General features: G+C 39.1%; 1 protein-coding gene across 19 annotated transcripts in view; it reads left to right on the plus strand.

The window, feature by feature from the left end:
* VPS13D (vacuolar protein sorting 13 homolog D) overlaps nucleotides 1-19417 on the plus strand; it is a 273955-nt gene that overhangs the window by 119644 nt on the left and 134894 nt on the right. For 17 of the 19 annotated variants that reach the window (XM_064281295.1, XM_064281302.1, XM_064281297.1 and 14 more), the window contains 8 exons: nucleotides 2332-2455; nucleotides 3271-3506; nucleotides 5589-5697; nucleotides 10186-10349; nucleotides 11371-11479; nucleotides 13734-13913; nucleotides 15682-15798; nucleotides 16633-16782. In XM_064281295.1, coding sequence (XP_064137365.1) covers nucleotides 2332-2455; nucleotides 3271-3506; nucleotides 5589-5697; nucleotides 10186-10349; nucleotides 11371-11479; nucleotides 13734-13913; nucleotides 15682-15798; nucleotides 16633-16782 — 1189 coding nt within the window. Of the gene's footprint in view, nucleotides 1-2331; nucleotides 2456-3270; nucleotides 3507-5588; nucleotides 5698-10185; nucleotides 10350-11322; nucleotides 11480-13733; nucleotides 13914-15681; nucleotides 15799-16632; nucleotides 16783-19068; nucleotides 19258-19417 lie in introns of those variants that run through there. The other 2 variants (XM_064281311.1, XM_064281313.1) reach the window with 2 other exon arrangements.

Genomic DNA, 19417 nt, shown 5'->3' on the forward strand with positions numbered 1-19417 from the left:
CCCAACCTAAACCTGTTGCTACCAAGTCTGTTCTGACTCATAGCAACCCTACCAAAACCTGTTGCCGTCAGGTCCATTCTGACTCATAGCGACCCTATAGGACAGAGTAGAACTGCCCCATAGAGTTTCCAAGGAGCAGCTGGTGGATTCGAACTGCTGACCTTTTGGTTAGCAGCCAAGCTCTTAACCACTGCGTCACCAGGGCGCCATCTTTTAACTAGATTTACCAATTTTTAACATTTTGCTACATTCTTTCTCCCTCCTTCCCTTTCTCTCATTGTCTTTCTCTTCACACGCACTTTTTTTTTTCTGAACCATTTGAAAATAAATTTTAATCATCACGATACTTGAGCCATAAAAACTTCGGCATTTGTCACCTAACAACAAGGATATTTTCCTAAATAAATATAATATCATTATAATATACTGAAGAAATTTAATATTGATCTAATGTTTTCTAATAAATATTCTTTTAAATTTTCCTTTATAGCAACCCTCCTCTGATCTAAGATCAGTCAAGGGTCATGAATTGTATTTGATGGCCATATCCTTGTCTCCCTTAACCTAGAATATTCCCACTTTTCTTTTCTTTTTTTTGGTGTTGATATTTTTTTAAGAGTCCAAGCTAGCTATCTTGTGGCATATTGCATTTTTTGAATTTTTCTGAAGGGTCTCTGTGTGTAGACTTGAATCAAATGTTTTTCGTAAGAATACTACCGTATGATATTGTGTGTTTCCAATTGTGTCCCTTCAGGAGGCATGTCATGTCTGTTGGTCACATTATTGGTGTTGCTAAGTTCAATCATCACTTGGTTAAGTTGGTGTCCACCAGTTTTCTGTATTGCAAAGTTGTCTTTTCTTCTTTGTAAATAAGAGTAATCCATTGGTGGGGTAATTTGAAATTGTGTGAATATCCTATTTCTTGAAAACCTTTTACCCAGTGTTTTGATGATCCTTGCCTGAATCAGTTGTTACACTGGTGGTTGCAGAATGGTGATTTCCTAATTCTCTAATCTCTTCTGTTTGTTCACTGATACTCTTCTGTATAGAAGAACTTTCCATTCCCTCCATGAATGTATATCAAAAATATGACTACATATTGGAACCTCCATTCCACAGAATTCTTTCTTACCTTCCTTCATCCTACAGTGAGAACCCTGGGTATCAACAACACCAATACAGTAGTCCCACTTTACCCACAGGGAATATATTTTGAGACCCCCAGTGGATGCCTGAAATTGCTTTTTCCTATACATACATACCTATGACAAAGTTTAATTTATAAATTAGTCATAGTGATAGAGTAACAGCAACAATAATACAGTAGAACAATTATAACAATATATTGTGGTAAAGATTGTGGGGATGGCGCAAGACTAGGCAGTGTTTCATTCTGTTGTACATAGGGTGGCAGTGAGTCTGAGCCCACCTAACGGCACCTAACAACACCACCACCAAGTGTAATAAAAGTCACATGAATGTGGTTTCTCTCTCTCTCTCAAAAAATATCTTATTGTGCTAAGTGACTAATAGGCGGGTAGCATATACAGTGTGGATATGATGGACAAAGAGATGATTCACTTCCTGGGCGAGATGGAGCAGGACGGCACAAAATTTCATGCTACTCAGAATGGCGTGTAATTTAAAGCTTATGAATTGTTTATTTCTGGAATTTTCCATTTAATATTTTTGGACTGTGGTTGACCATGGGTAACTAAAACCTCGGAAAGCGAAACCGCAGATAAGGGGAGATTACTGTATTAGTTTGAAACATATGAAATTGCTCTTTTTCTAGGTCAGAAATAGTCAAGTATCAGCAATTTCATGTAGTTCAACCAGTATTTACTCATTTGCTGTATTGACAGAAGAATCAAAACCCAAACCAAACCCGCTGCCATCAAGTTTATTCCAACTCATAGTGACCCTACAAGACAGAGTAGAACTGCCCCATAGAGTTTCCAGGGAGCACCTAGGGGATCAAACCACCGGCCTTTTTGTTACCAGATGTAACCCCTAACCACTATGCAACCAGGGTTTCCTTGCACTACTACCAAAAGTAAACCCGCTAGGTACATTTCAAAATCTCGCTGTAGGTCTTGGTGTACACTTACACCATTCAGAATACTTGAATTAATTCTTTTTTTACTGTGTGATTATATTACCAATTTCTTCTATTTAATGTGGTCAAAGGACACACAGTGGGCTGTACTTTCTGCACATAGTTTTGATTAAGGCCCAATATTGCAGTTAGGAAAAGTATGAGAAGAAAGTAAACTGCAACTTTTGTTTCCTTCCATTTTATGTAGCCTCTTTTATTTCCTTTTTCTGCAGAGATACCCTGGGAAAATGCTTCTTCCTAAGAGTGGAAATTACCCTCCGAGGAGCTACCTATAGGATCTCATTTAGTGACACAGATCAATTACCCCCTCCTTTCCGAATTGACAACTTTTCCAAGGTATGAAGTGGAGCTGAGAGCCATTTTGGCTGTTTCATACATGGGAGGGTGGAGTGTGTGCTGTTCTTAAGATGATGAAGAAATACATTTTAAATGTGGGCTTAAAAGAAGATATGCAAGGATGTCTATAGCTGGAGACCCTAAAAATTCTTCCACTTAGGAGATAGTTTTTGCTGGTTATTTTGATTGCTGAGCAGCCTTACCCAGGCAGAAGTAATTTTTCAGCCCCCAAAACTTATTGTGACTTAAGTGTTTGGTTGACATGATGCCCTCTGTAGACATTCCATACAAACAGAGAAATCAGAATCATTGTCCAGTGATTATGGGAATGGGCAGTTCTACTGTTTGCTTAGTTACAGTGACCATTTTTATAAGTTTCCCAAATAAAGCCAAAATGGAAATCATTAGATTCTTTTTTAAAATATGCCTTCAAATAACAGTATGTCTCATAATTTGTGGCTTTCTGTAGCTGATTTCCAAAATCCTGATTCCTTTTTCTTTTCAAAGTGCATCACAGGGGACCTGGGGTAGAAGAGATGCCATTGGAAGGACAGAATTGCTTTCCCTAGCTATTTGACTTGGCTAGGGTTCCAACAGGCTGTAGCTCATGTCCTGTAACTGGTAGGCTTCTTGGAATCTGGAAGATGATCAGAAAGGCATTCGAAGAGGCGAGACGATGAACCTCACTAGTGGTTATGCCCTGTATAGGATTCATTGGGAAGGATCTGGAACTTAAACCTAGGAAGCACTGAATCACTTTCCAACAACACCACTCTTAATGAGAGTCCTGTTTTTCCTCTCTGCCATTCCTCCAGGTCCCAGTTGTCTTTACCCAGCATGGCGTGGCAGAACCCAGGCTCCGGACTGAAGTGAAGCCCATGACTTCATTGGATTACGCATGGGATGAACCCACCCTGCCACCTTTTATCACTTTGACTGTTAAAGGGGCAGGCTCCTCTGAGATCAACTGTAACATGAATGATTTCCAGGATAACCGACAGCTTTATTACGAAAATTTCATTTACATTGCTGCTACATATACATTCTCTGGGTAATTCTGGGTTAAATTGCTGTTCCTGTAAAGCAGAAGGTTCTAATTATTAACTGGTATTAAATTATAAACAGTTTCTTAGGAGACCAAAGTACAAAGGAAGATTCCTTCATTCTTTACCAAATCCTAGGCTTCAGGGTCTATCTTGAGAGGCCATTTAGTCTAAACCCTGGCTTTGTGGCTAGATTAAAATTCATCCAAAGAGGTAAGACTCCTCTTCTTAAAGCTCTCTTTCAATAATCCATTCTAGTATTTAACAACTCTTCCTAGAAGGTGTTATTCTGAAAATATCTTGTGTGCCTCTTGGTTTAAAGTATTTTTTTATATTGTTTTTAACTTTCTTGCTGCTATTTATAAGTCTGTCTTACTACTTTCCTCACTTGAAACTGACTAATCTTCATCATAATTATTCAGCTCATCCTTAATCCCCTACCCTATTGAGAATACTGGTTAGGCTAACACGTAAAGATTGGTCTTAATATTCTCCTAAAGCCAAGCAAAATAGCTTCAGTTCACAGTAATTCTGTAGCCATAGAATTATAATCTTCGTTGCCATTCGACTAGTTGTATTTAGAAAGCTCAGGTGAAGAATAGTGAGCTTATTCTAGTTCTACCTGTAGATTGGTACATAGATTGGTGTCTAGAGACTCAAAATACTGAGGTTTCCAAAAGCAGTCATTCTACCAACATGTAAATAGAATTTGTTGTTTCTGTGCTGAAGTTGCAAGGCCAGTTTTGAAAGTTTTCCTGTGAAAGAAAAGGAGAAATAGCTGAATCTTTAGCATCACAAAAAAAAATCACCTGAACTGGACATTTAGAGTCCGATCCCTTTCCAAAATGTTACAAATAATTTTGCTTATGAATGTTATTTTTTTTTATGTACCCGAGGCCCACAACGTAATCTCTTGAGTACCTGGGTGTTTTTTCTCATATGTTTTAGAGCTGAGATTTTGCTAGTAATGGATGGAATTGGGTCTTTGCTGAGAATAACCATCCTTTTCCTTGTCTGTTGCACCTTTCTTTGGTAACGATGGTGCTGGGCAGTTTATCTTGCTACAGTGGAGCCAATCACATTTTGTTTGTTGGTTTGTTTTTAAAGATTATAGCACTCAACAATGTGGCATGTTCAACCTTACAGTGCCTGTGAAACAAGTTCTAAATCTGGTTGCCAGTAATGTTTTTTTCTCCTTATGTTCTATAAATTCCAGTAGTTACTAAGCTCTATAACTGAAGAATCCTAATGGGGGATTCTTCACTGACTTGGTTGAACAGATGGGGCACAGATAACAGAGAAGCTCCTGGGAATCTCGATGTGTTAAGAAGTTGAACCATCTTTTGGGGTAGATTACTAGATACTATTTCTTTGTGTTCTTGGAGGGAACTAATGATGGAAGAAGTAGTCTAGTTTTTTCACTCGGGATTTATCAATCCCTTTTTTGATGATTGGGATTAATGGAAGCAGGAGAATCATCTAAATAAACCTCTTCCAGACACCCCAAAGTCTAGCTAGGCAGCGACAGTCTGTAAAGTTTAGAATTTTTAAGCCACAGAGAAACACAACAGGATTGAATTGGAGGAAGGTGATTATGAATCATTTGTTTTCTTTTCATACTGAAGGGACTTCCACTTTCTTGCCAAGGCTTGCAGACGCAATGCTATTGATCTTCTGCCTGGCAGAGAGTTCCGTTGGAATGTCTGGCTTGATTTTTTGTTTTTGTTTTGCCTCTAAATGATATATAGTTATCCGCTTATGTCTGAACTGTAAGCCACTAAAATTATCAGGAGAGAAATAATGTCACAGTATGTCTTTTGACAAATGAATCTTTGAATTGTGCAGGAAAAAAAATGCGAATTCTGATCTTTCTGCTACTTGAGTCCAACTTTTTCCTCTATGCTTTTTAAAAAATATTCTTCTTTAATAGGGATTTTACATGTTTGCTTATTAAGTACTTGGATACATGTGCAAATACATGTATGTGTATTACATATGTACATAGATATTTCATATGTACCGTGAATTTATACGTATATAAAATATGTATCTGTGTATATAAATTATTATTATTATTTTTTAAATTACAGCTTGCAGGAGGGAACAGGAAGGCCTGTGGCTTCCAACAAGACCGTTACCTGTGCAGAGCTTGTCTTGGATGTCTCACCAAAGACACAAAGAGTCATTTTAAAGAAGAAGGTAAGCGGGCTTAGACACTGGGGTGTAGGGTAAAGGATTTTAGCACCGTAAGGGCCTTAGGGTCACCTAGTCCAAACTCTTCATTTTATGGATGAGGAAATGGAGATATAGAGAGATTGAAAGACTTGCTCAAGGTGGAGAACTTGGGAGTCTTAATGACTCCAGTTTGGTGTTCTTCCTGCTATAGGAAGTCCAAGCCACTTTCATCTTCCATGCCCATTTCGAAGAACTTAATCCTTGAGTTTGTGATTTGTCTTCTGCATTACTCTGTTTTTCTGTTGTAGCACTTCCTTAATCTACTTTTCCCTGAACTGATTGTTAAAAATGTCAGACTGACAAATTTTTCCTTTTTATGCTGACTGCAGAGTTGGAAGTCAGCATAAAATAAAAAGAGAAAAAAAAGTTAATTTGACTTTCTTTTCAAGTCAGCTTAGGGAAATATTTATGTAATGGACCTAGATAGAGAGAAAAAGACATTAAAATGTGGCCAGAAAGATTAACAGTGACAGAAGTACTGGTAATAAATAGGTTAAACATGAAGTTGAAAGAAGGCCGGAAGCACAGAGGCGCACAAGCTACATTAAGAGGAGGGTGACATCAAATGAAAGTTTGAAAATCAAAGCAATGCAGATACATAGGTAGGGAGGTCATTTATGTGAGGGATATGTTCCTGAAGACTTTGCATAATTTGATAACCCTGAGAGATGTCTGCGTACCACCTCTGTGGTCGCAATACTGATAAATGATGCCTGTTTATCACCTAAACTGTATTGTGCTTGGCAGTAATGTTGATCTGGCTTTGCGGTTACACAGTTCTTCCCAAAGTTTTAATTGGAGGGGGGAGTTCAAATTATTTCATATTTTGCACATAAAATGAAACTTTAACACATGTATTTTTTTATCACATTTCAAGGTCACATAATTCAGATTTGCTTAAACTGTGACCAGACCAAAACCAAGCCAAACCTGTTGCCATCAAGTCAATTCTGACTCACAGTGACCCTACAGGAAAGAGTAGAACCGCCCCATCAGGTTTCTAAGGAGTGGCTGGTGGATTTGAACTGCCAACTTTTTGGTTAGTGGCTGTAACTCTTAACCACTGCTCCACCAGGGCTCCACGCTCTTTTATGTAGAGCTGTGCCTATATAAAACAAATAGGAGTTGGAATTGATGATAAGAGGCCATGAAGCATAGAAATTGAAAGTAAACAATTTTGTAGAATTTTGAGAAACAATAGGCTGAAATCTAAAGGAAGTACCAAGTCTGACAGAAGTCAAGTGAATTGAAAAAGAAATGCAAGAGTTCTTGGAAATGATGTTGTTGGATAACTTTCAAGCAGTGTTCAAGTAAGTAGATAAGTTTGTGAGGGTGCATGAAAACGAACTCAAGAGTAGATGATTTATCAAGAGGGATATGTTTACCAGGTGTGATCAGTAACACATTAATAATCAATACATGTGTAATTTCTAAGGTCTAGGTGGCTGCTAAGCAGATAAGGACAGATATCTTATTAAGTAGCAGTTACATTTTAAATAACATTTTGTAACTTACGGAGTATCTTCACAATTACTGTTTCAATGAGGATGAAAACTGGTGAACGGGAAGATAAATGATAAGTAAGTTACATTGACATCTACAGTTAGGCAAAGATATTATGAATTGGCATTAAGAAATAATCCTATCCTCTTAAATTGGAAACCAAGAGCAGAAAGTTTGGCATCTTGGGTTTTTGTTCTTTTGCTTTTAATTTTGAAAGAATCTCAACCTTAAAGAAAAGTTGCAAGAACAGTACAAAACTTTTTTTCCCTAAACATTTGAAAGTAATTTGTTGGCATGTTGCCCTGTCACCCCCAGACACTTTAGTATATATTTCCTACAAAGATATTCTCCTACATAACCACACTATGACCATCAACATCAGGATTAACACTGATACATTATCACCGTCTTTCTCCCGAGGAGCCACTGGGTGGGTTCCAGCTGCCAACCTTTTGGCTAGAAGTCAAGCACTTAACCCTCAGGACATGTGTTGAAAACCAGGAGTTTACACCAGTGTTTCCAATTCCAGTCCAACATCACAAGGTTTATTCTAGTGTTCTCCCTTTCCATATTTGTAGTTCCCTGTCCGCCCTGGGAATATATTTATTGACTGATGAGCTCTCCTGAATGTAATTAGTCTCCCATCACCATTGCTGATGCACCCCCTGCATGGGCATCCTTGTTACCTCACTTGAGCCCTGATCTCCAGGTGCTGAGCAGCCCCCCTTCCAACCCCTATTCCCTGCAAGAACTCTCTCCTCACCCCACTTAGGTATTGATACCCCACGGTAGGCTCCCCTACCCAATCCCTTGGCATGGATGTTATTGTCACCCACCTTGAGCTTCAGGACCCCACTCTGGACTGCCCTGCTACCCATGTGGATGCCTTCTTTGTCCCCCTGGGACTTCAGCATCCTATACTGGGCCACCACAGCACCTCTCCCCACAGAGACCCATCATGGACTTCTGCCTTTCTGGGTCCCACCTAATTGTTTTAGGACTAAATTTTTAGGGAAGGTTGAAACAGAACTGGAAGGAGAATGGTGCATCTCAGGTTTTTAAGTGGAAGTTTTGGTAGCTTCCAACTTAAAATGAGCCTGTGTGTATGGGCAGGAGGTAGAGGAATCCATGTGTGAAAACATCATCTCACCTGGGGCCTCTGCACTTTGATCCCCGTTTGGAACATCAGCAGGATAAGTGAGGTGGTTTTCCACGTGGTTTTGATGCTCTGGATAGGTGCTTTTTCTTACTGTGAACAGAGAAGCAAATGTGGTGCTGCAGATGGAAGGGTGCAGCTTAGCGTCATCCCTTTTTGCAAACATAGGAGGCAGTAGCACACAGGAGACAGGGCATCATGTCTTTCCAGGGTTGAGTTCTGGTTTTGCCACTTGGAGATATGATTTTTGGTATTCACATTCCTCCATGAGCTTCATTTTCCAGTACTGACCTGCCCGTTTTATTAGAAGCATCAACTAGGATAATGTAGTACGTAAGGCGCTGTGTACAGAGTTGTAATAATAACATAGCAAACATTTATTGAGACTTTGCTATGTGCCATGCTTGTGCTAAGGCCCATGGATTTTATTACACTTCTCACAAGAACTATATGAGGTAACTTAATTGCCCTCTTTGACAGATCAGGAAACACCTCTGAGAGATTAAGTAACTTCTCCAAGGCCACTCAGCTGGGAAAGGGTCAGCTGGTTTTCAATTTCTGGCATTTCGACCCCAACATTCATGTTCTTAACCACTGTACAACTGTCCCTCTAGTGGCACATACTACTTTGTTAGGCTTTATTTTGTAGAATGTTGTGCAAAAAGCTGTGTTTCCGATGCAGAGGTAGAATGTTAATGAGTTTGTAGTACCCAGAGGTGTCTGTTGGTATGGGGGAGCTCCTACATGATGAGAGTGGAGGTGACCTGATAGGTCTAGCTGGAATATACTTTCTCACAGAAAGAGTCTTCTGAATGGCTAGGGGTTATCGAAATGGAGCCATACGGATTGTGTTAGAGAGGCAGTATAGCGGAGTGGTTAAGCACGCCAGCTCTGGGAACAGGATGCGGAGTTTCAAATCGTGGTTCCACCACCTCCTGATTTTGTGATCTTGAGAATGTTATTTCATCTCACTGTGCCTGAAGTTCTTCATCGGTAAATAAGAATAATAATAGTATATACCTCTTTGGGTTGTTTTGAGGACTAAATGAATTATTAAATGTAAATCCCGTGAAATGGTACCTGACACATAGTAAATTTTCAGCCAGTCTAGTATATAATATATAGACTTTCATGGATTAACCTGAAAGCTCAACTATTCTTTATAAAATAGTCCTAAGGAGAAAATATATTTAGAATTAATAGCAATCAACTTAGTATAACCTTTCAATACAGTCAATTTGTATATTGGAAACTATCAATTAACATGGGTGGAAAGGAAGACTAACCTTTGGTAAATTCTAGTTGTATGCAAGTTATGAGGATTACCAATTATCAAATATCGAGAATATCATATGCTTAGTACTTACATCATACTTCATATAATTGGACCATTCTTTACAGTATGGGCACCCCACCCCAGGGTCACCATTTGGAATAGCGTTGCTCATGGTAGTGTCGCCAGTGTAGTAGGAGAGTAGGCTGAACCTTGCCTGACTGTTGTCCAGCCAATTGTTTCTAATTTTTTTTTTTTTAAAGAAAAAATACTAGGTGTTTGAAAAGAATAAAAATTTTATAAATTCAGTTATTTGTAGTTTTTGGTTGTTTGGTTCAAGACATATTTGAGTTTAGCAGCTAGGGATTGACAACAATGGAAGTTTGAATTAAGTATACTGTATATAATGTGGGGAAATTTAATGGCTCAGTGCAGTTGAGCCCTTAGATGAAGCTAGCGAGGAACTCCCTGTGGCTGCATATGATGGCTCTTCCTGTCTTTGTGTGTGTCTGTTCAACAGGAACCGGGAAAGCGCTCTCAGCTCTGGAGGATGACAGGAGCAGGCATGCTGGCCCATGAGGGCTCTTCAGTTCCTCACAACCCCAATAAGCCCTCTGCAGCCCGCTCCTCCGAAGGCTCTGCCATCCTAGATATTGCTGGCCTTGCTGCAGTAACTGACAACAGGTAATATTCTAGGCAACTTTGCATTCAAACTCAATGCTTTCAAATTTAGACTCAGAGGAAATCTGTACCAAAAAACTAGGGTTCTAATAATGAAGTAAGAATTGGTGTTTTTATATTTGTTGTTTTCTTCAATGATGGAAACCTGTCACATTCCAAAGTATGAGTATTGGGCCTTTTATTTTATTTTTTAAGCTATATGAAAATATCCATACAAATGTTAAAAAATTCAAACAATTAAAAAAGATACATTGTGAAAGGTAAATGTCTCTTGCACCTAACTTCCAACCCATCCTTACTCCCTAGAAGTGAAGTTTTTTTTTTTACATTTCTGAGAATTTTGTTGAAACTTTCTAAAGCGAAAATCAAGTTATTAAGAGAATAATTAAATATGCTTTTATAATAAACTCCTGGATTCAAACCAGCTCTTTAACTTTGAATAAGTTATTTGATTTGCCTGTGCCTTAGTTTCTCTATATAATCAATGTATTTGTTCCCCAAATACATTGATTACATAGCGACCTTATATAAAGGACTTCAGATGACGTATAAGTGAAAACCCGATATGAAATAAAAATATTTGGAGATAAAACAGAACAAAGGCTATCGAAAAGATTTTTAAAATATTTAGCAGACATCCTTTCTCACACTGCATGATGACTTGCCATTGTGAGAATATGCGAACCTATATTACTATATTCTGAATCTGAAGTCTTGTTAGATTGACACAATAGCTGCAACCATGGATTCAAACCTACCAACAATCATGACGATGGCTCAGAGCTGACTGGATGGCAGCTGATAACAGCCTTAGCACTTGGCGATCCAGTCGTGTGGCTTTCTGTTGTATTCCTCTTGCCTTGTTAAGAGACTCCTGACTGTCATAGGGTTCAAGTGAAAACTGCCCATTAGAATTTAAGGGCAGAGGGTATTGCAAGGTAGAAGAGCAAAACCATGATCCTGATATTTTCTTCAGGCCTGAAATATGAGACTCGGAGAACACATTTCATTGTCCTTCCACCAGGTACGAGCCCCTGATGCTAAGAAAGCCTGACCGCAGGCGAAGCACAACTCAGACATGGAATTTCCGAGAAGGCAGACTGACCTGTGGGTTACACGGGTTGGTTGTTCAGGTCAGTAGTTTCTGGCATCTCCAGCTGCAGCAAGCAGTAGTTGAGACTTCACTGAAGCAAAGTCTTAACTAGGATGTACACGATATGTTGTTAAATGGAAAAATAAATGATAGAGCAATATATACTATCCCATTTTAGGTAAAAGAAAGTAAAAAAAAAATTGCACATTGTGTGTATTTACATGGGAAATGTTCTTGGATAGGATATACAACAGATGTGCTGAAAATGCTTGCCTCTGGATGATGGGATTTTTTTTTCTTGGCTTACCTGCGTATTTTCTCTTTGATGACATAAATTACCTATTTAATTTTTTAAGAAGGAAAACGAAATGCCCCACACTAAGGTAGATGGGTTAGTTTCAGCCCTGTGAAGTCAATATGATAGCTACAGTTTAAAAGACAAACAACAACCAAAAACCCCAGCAGTTGCTGCTGAGTCAGTTTCAACCCCGGGCAACCCCATACGTGTCAATGCAGAACTGTGCCCCACAGATTTTCAGTGGTTGATTTGGCCTTTCTTCCAGGGCTCTTCTGGGTGGACTTAAACCTCTGACCTTTCAGTTAGCAGCCAAGAACATTAGGGACAGTCATTTGTAAAGTTTTTTGAGGTGGTGAGCAATTATCATGTGCTCTACAAGCTCTGTAATTGTTCAGCATTCTCAGTGATGCCCAAATAAGCATTAATTGTTGTAGCAAATGTCAGACTGAAGATTGCTGGGCAATTTTCTCTGTTTTCTACTCAGCCATTCTATAGCATGATAAGCTCTCAGGTACTTTATGAGTTTAGAAATTTACTAGGAGTTTGGATTTTCTATTCTTTTGGCTTCAGGCTGGGAGTGAGACCACGGATCCTGAGATGAGTAGGTAGGAAGGTGTCTAGGAGGTTTGGGCATATAGCAGAATAAGACACATGGCTGTATGTGCAGTATCTTACCTAGAAGGTCAGAACATCAGGACCTTGATAGAGCGCTCTTAATGTGTCCGTCCCTGGTAGGGACTATATACTCTAGGGCAGTAAGGAAAGCTGTTAGGAGCCTCTGACTACTATTTGGTGAGGTTTATTTTCTTTATCTCTGTTTTCCTGAGCTTATTTCATCAAAGCCAAGCTGCTTACTGTATGAAGCACACATCTGAGATGGATTTGTGATTTTTCAATTAGCAATACCTTTCAGAGTTCCAGAGGCGAGAGAGGGCTCATTATAATGGGGGGGGGGGGGAGGAGACAGAGGGGTTTTCCATGTCGGGCCCTGACTTCTGGTTTGTTTCTAAAGCCCAGGTAATTCCGATTCTCTTGGGGGTATTTTCCCCCTCAAAATAAACCCCTTTCTGGTGTTTGTCGTTTCTTGACTTTATTTCATCATATCTCTGTTTGTGAATGGCCCTGTGATAATAGTATTCAGCAGAGCAGAACGTGTTTTGGTTAGAGAAATAAACTCATTTCCATCTCATTATTCTGAATAAAGTAATTTAAGGCATTAAAACATTTTCTGACAATGCCCTTATAAGGTCGTGTATGCTCTTTCTTTCTAAACTTACAACAGTCATAAAAAGCTTTTTTCTGTGTTGAAACCTGTCCTCTAAACCCAGCTCAGTGTTTCCTTTTTATTACTCAGTATTTGGAAATTAACAAAGGGGATCTAGACACTCTTTGCCATTAGCTTCTCTAACCTTGTCTTTGCCAACCTATAGGCGTCACCCTGTAGACTTCCATTTTACTTGGGGCGTATTATAGCAAGAAGATGCTTTTCTCCAAAAGCCTAAGTAACTGGGCATCAGGTGACATTCTCAGCTCCATATTTCATTTTAGGAGAGACACTGTCTTTTGAATATCGGTTGGTTGTCCAGTCCTAGGCTTGTCTGGGAGGTTTTCAACTCTAGGATTTGCTTCGTGGTGGAAAGTTGAATGATAGTGATAATTGTTTTATTTTCAGAATATTTTGGATTTTTAAGCAAACCTTAATGAGATTACTCAAAGAAACAGTGCTTTGGCTGTTTTTTAAAGCTTATTTTAATACTCTGTGCATGGAATTAACCTCCCACTCATAATTCCCCAGATTCATACAGCATAATTTTCCAATTTACCCAAGTAATCCTGCTATTTTTCCTCATCTGCAAAGTTGAACAAATAGTAAATGCTTTGCTGTACATTGGCCATGACCCTCCAATAAAGAACTTAAATTTGATAACTTGTTTCAAGTTGGCAAAAGTCAGTGCTTTCACCTTTTCTTACATGTCTTTACTCCAATGTGTTTTAGGCTAAAGGTGGGCTTTCTGGTCTGTTTGATGGAGCTGAAGTTGTTCTTGGGCCTGATACTTCGATGGAGCTCTTGGGGCCAGTTCCACCTGAACAACAATTTATTAACCAAAAAATGAGGCCTGGTTCTGGAGTATTAGCCATCAGAGTCATCCCAGATGGACCAACTAGAGCACTCCAGGTGATAATTGACCATAAGAACTCACATGTAACTCGGTGTACTTTCCCGCCTGCGTTAGTCTATCAGCAAATGTTTATTGAGCGCATACTCTATGCAGACTCCTACACTGGATATGAGGATATGGTATTTTCATTTGTAAAATGAGGATAGAGCCTTCCTTTCAAAGTTGTTATAAGAATTAAAGAAGATAATGCTAATAGCAGTGCATATTAATTTTATTGTCAATATTATTATTAATCATTATATCAATATATTAATATAAACAACTGATATATTAATAACATTAGCAACAAGAAGATAGATGAGGATCCTAATCAGACAATTAAAATGCTGTGCTATGAGAGTAAGGATGGAGGGTGTTATGGGAGAGTATCTAGGAAGTACATGTATTCTCATATTTGGAAGATTGGGGAGGCTTTCTAAAAGAAGTGACGCTTAAGCTGATACCTAAAGGTTGACCAAAAGGAGTTAGCCACATAGAGAAGGGAGCAGGGAGGTGTTGTGTTCTAAGTAATTAGAGTGTTCATTCATCATTTACTGAGCACCTGTTCGAGCCAGACATTGTTCTAGGCACTGAGCATCTCTCAATGAGCAAACAGACAAAATTCTCTGCTCCATGGAGCCCACTTTCTAGCAGGGGAAACAAGTAATAAGCGGTAAATGTAATAAGTAAATTATATAGTATGTGACAAGTTGATAAGTGAAGGCCCAGAGGTAAGAAAGACTGACCCTTTTGGGGAATAGAAATAAGTTCAGCCCAACTGGCCCGTAGAATATGGTAAGAAATAAGGCTGGGGCCAGATCATGAAGAGCCTGGACTACATGGTGACAATTTTGACTTTTTTCTAAGGCAGTAAGGAGTCAGGGAATGACATGATCAGAAATCTAGTTTGGAAACTTTACTCTGGCTACAGTGTGGAGCATTTTGCCCTATAATGTAGGGCAAAACTGGAGATAGAGAAAGACCAGTTAGGAGGCTTTTGTAATCTAGATGGGAGACTACGGTGGCCTGGACTAGGATAGATGGCATGGGGTGGGCATGAGAAGGATGGAGAGAAATGATCAGAAATAAAAGTATATTTAGTAGAATCAGCGAGATTTCGTGACTAATTGAATGTGGGATGAGAGAGAGGAATCAAGAATGGCCTCCAAAATTCTGATTTGGGCAATGAGAGGGATGGTGGTACAGGTCACTAAGAGCTGAACATGGAGCAGATTTCTGGGGGAATTGATGAGTTAAGTTTTGGACTTCTTAAGTTTAGGTGACTGTATGATATCTAAGTAGAGATGTCCAGAAGGCATTGTAAATATGGTTCTGGAGCTCAAGGGAGAGACCTAGGCTGGAGATACGGATTTATCAAGACATCGTGTTGTTAGACAGCTAAGGGAAAAAAGATACTGGTAAGTAACAGTCAACTCTCTGAGACAGTACATTATAATCTACAATACCTCTTTAAACAGCAGTCTTAAGGCAAAAGTTGAATCCAGTAATCTTTGAGATTTGCGTATTTTGACTTGAGCTATAGTTTTAGATCATCTACAAATGCCTAGCCTTGAGGTTCTTAAGGTCTGCAACTTAGATTTGCCATGTAGATTTAAAACCAAGCTTATTCATTATTATAAAAACCTTACATTAGCAGTGCTTTAGAAACGAGTAACTTCCATAGGGTTTTGACCATATAGTGAATGTTGACCTACACAACAGTCATAGAATGGATTTCACTTTTGAAGTATGGGCTCTCTTAAGTAGTGTTTTATTTGACTTCAGATAACAGATTTCTGCCAGCGGAAAAGCGACCGTTCATCATACGAAGTGGATGAACTTCCTGTTACTGAACAAGAGCTGCGGAAATTAAGGAATCCAGTTACAGAGCAGGAATTGGAAGTAAGTTTTAAATATTGTATATTTATCTCTTTGATCATCAGTTTGTTTAGATGGAATCTTGGTTTGTGATTTTCTCAGTTTAGAACTACTCTTTTCTTTCTATCCCTTGTGAGTTCTAAGTATAGGTGTTGCTTGGTGCTGTTTAATATTTCACAACATGAATATGTGATATGTTATGTAAATGATAGCTAAAGTTTATGTGGAATCAGAATATAACAAATGTTGCTAAAATAAGATGACAATAAAGGAAGCAAACCAATTTGAATTTAAGGCAGAATTTAAGGAAGAGAATAAGGAAGCTAGAGTTTCTTTGTTGCTGTTGTTGCGGGGAGGCCCAGTTGACCTGACATCTTCCTTTCCTTCTCCCTCTTTGGGCTTCGAGAAGAGAAAGTTTGACAAGGAAGCTAAGGTAAACATAAAAAAGACACATTTATTTGTTATTTATTTAGTGAAGTGCCGATGTGTGAAGCTCTGTACCAGATGTTATGGAAGTTTAGTGAATAACTTATTACGAGCTTTCATTCCAATAGGGAGAAAGATTCTCAAATGATTACGTTCCTAGAGTAAAATTCAGAAAGTCACCTGTGCTCAGATGGAGGTATCATCAAATCCCTCTGGAGTTCTGGTTGGGTTGGGGAGTGTACCTAGAGGGGAAGGCTTCTAGTGAGGTGATGGTATTTGAGCTATCAGGGTGAATAATAGGACTCACCTAAGTGATTTTCATCTGTTCAGAAGTAGAGAGATTTAAAGCCATTTATTTCCCTGTACTCTACTGGCTACCTTGAACTCTGTTTCAAACGGTCATCAGTGTGCCATATTTTGGTTTCCCTTCAGGTGCTTGTGAAGTTGGAAGGTGGAATCGGGTTGTCCTTAATTAATAAAGTCCCAGAAGAACTGGTCTTTGCAAGCCTTACAGGAATCAGTGTGCACTATACACAGCTGGCAACCAGTCACATGCTTGAACTCAACATACAGGATGTACAGGTGAGAGGGGCAGTTTTCATGCTGAACACCCAAACAGATCCAATGTTTGATGTTGTAAAACTTTAACATGTCAAAGAACGTACCTTATTGTGGCCTTCAAAAGATCATTCTATGAAGTAGTTGTTCCTGCCTAGATTTGTTTCACCAATTTTTCTCTACAGCAGAATTCTGAAATAATAGCTATTCCATAAATAATTTATTTTAGATAACTCTGGCAAGGTGACATGAAGGAAGATGATCCATAGTTCTCGGTCTCGCCAATAAACCAACAATAACAACAGAAGGAAATTACCTAAATATCAGTGGAAGGAATTGAGGTTCACATTGAGGTCTTAGTTATCTAGTGCTGCTGTCACAGAAATACCACAAGTGGATGGCTTTAATAAACAGAAATTTATTTTTCACACTTAGGAGGCTAGAAGTCTGTATTCAGGGTGCCAGCTCTAGGAAAAGGCTTTTTATCTCTGTCATCTCTGGAAGAAGGTCCTTGTCTCTTCTGAGCTTCTGCTCCTGGGCAGTCTTCATGTGGCTTGGCATCTCTCTTCCCCCACCTCTGCTTGCTAGCTTGTGTTTAGTCTCTTTTACATCTCAAAAATTATATCATGCATTATCAAAAAGAACATTTGAATATATACCCTGAAGCACGACGCTGTCAGTGATAGGAAAATATCCATATGCCTACAGAGAAGACCAGTTAATATGACTATCATTCAAATTTACGCACCAACCACTAATGCCAAAGATGAAGAAACTGAAGATTTTTACCAGCTTCTGTAGTCTGAAATTGGTAGAACATGCAACCAGGATGCATTGATAATTACCGGTGATTGGAATGCAGAAGTTGGAAATGAAGAGGGATCAGTAGTTGGAAAATATGATCTTGGTGATAGAGACAACACTGGAGATCCCAAGACAGAATTTTGGAAGACCAACAACCTATTCATTGCAAATACCTTTTTTCAACAATATAAATGGCAGCTATACATGTGGACCTCGTCAGATGGAATGCACAGGAATCAAATTGACTATGTATGTCGAAAGAGATGATGGAGAAGCTCAATATCATCAGTCAGAACAAGGCCAGGGGCCAACTGCAGAACAGACCATCAATTGCTCATATGCAAGTTCAAGTTGAAGCTGAAGAAAATTAAAACAAGTGACGAGAGCCAAAGTATGATCTTAGTGTATCCCACTTGAATTTAGAGACCATCACAAGAATAGATTTGATGCATTGAACACTAGTGACCAAAGACCAGACGAATTGTGGGATTACATCAAGGATATCATACATGAACAAAGCAAAAGGTCATTAAAAAGACAGGAAAGAAAGAAAAGACCAAAATGGATGTCCAAAGATACTCTGAAACTTACTCTTGAACATAGAGTAGCTAAAGCAAATGGAAGAAACAATCACGTAAAAGAGCTGAACAGACGATTACAAAGGGCAGTTTGAGAAACAGAGTAAAGCATTAAAATGAAATGTACAAAGACCTGGAGTTAGAAAACCAAAAGGGGAGAACACGCATGGCATTCCTCAAGCTGAAAGAACTGAAGAAAAAATCCAAGCCTTGAGTTGCAATACTGAAGGATTCTATGGGTAAAATATTGAATGATACAGGAAGCATCAAAAGAAGATGTAAGGAATATATAGAGTCACTGTACCAAAAAGAATTGGTCAATATTCAGCCATTTTAGGAGGTAACATGATCAAGAAGCAATGATACTGAAGGAAGAAATCTGTGATCATTAAGGTTCTGTGTCAACTTGACTGGGCCATGATTCTCAGTGGTTTGGCAGTTATGATGTGGTTTGGCAGTCATATGATGATCAGATCACTTCTGTGATGAGATTTGATATAATGTGTTCATCTCTGTGATGAGATCTGCTGTGAGTAGCCATCATTTGAAAGCGGAGTTTCCATGGGGTTGTGGCCTGCATCGAATATAAGTGGACTCCCTGGCAAGCCTTGCAGGCTTTTGCTTGCTCTGGATCCTGCAGCGGACCCCTGTTCATCTGACCTCTTGTTCTTGGGACTTGAGCTAGCAGCTTACCTGTGGTATTACTTGACGATCTTAAAATTGGTTGGTCTTCACAGTCTGTAAGCAAGAACCCTGCTGGATGACCAGCTGATCTTGGGTTCACCAGCCACCATGCTTACGTAAATCAGAAGTCTCTAGCCTGACCTATGGATTTGGGCTGTTCCAGCCTCTACAACTGTGTGAGCCATTTCCTTGATATAAATCTCTATATAGATATTTATATGCTTTACTGGTTTTGCTTCTCTAGAGAACCCAGCCTAAGACAAAGTCTAAGCTGCACTGAAGGCAGTGGTGAAAAACAAGGCTCCAGGAATTGATGGAATACCAATTGAGATGTTTCAACAAATGGATGCCATGCTGGAAACACTTGGTCATCTAAGCCAAGAAAACTGGAAGAGAGCTATTTGGCCAGTGGAATGGAAGAGATCCATATTTGTGCCTGTTCCCAAGAAAGGTGATCCAACAGAATGCAGAAATTATCAAACAGTATCATTAATATCGCACACAAGTAGAATTTTGCTGACGGTAATTTAAAAACGATTGCAGCAGTACATTCACAGAACTGCCAGAAATTCAAGCTGGATTCAGAAGAGATG

Source organism: Loxodonta africana, chromosome 3, assembly GCF_030014295.1.
Source record: "Loxodonta africana isolate mLoxAfr1 chromosome 3, mLoxAfr1.hap2, whole genome shotgun sequence".
Lineage (NCBI taxonomy): Eukaryota > Metazoa > Chordata > Mammalia > Proboscidea > Elephantidae > Loxodonta > Loxodonta africana.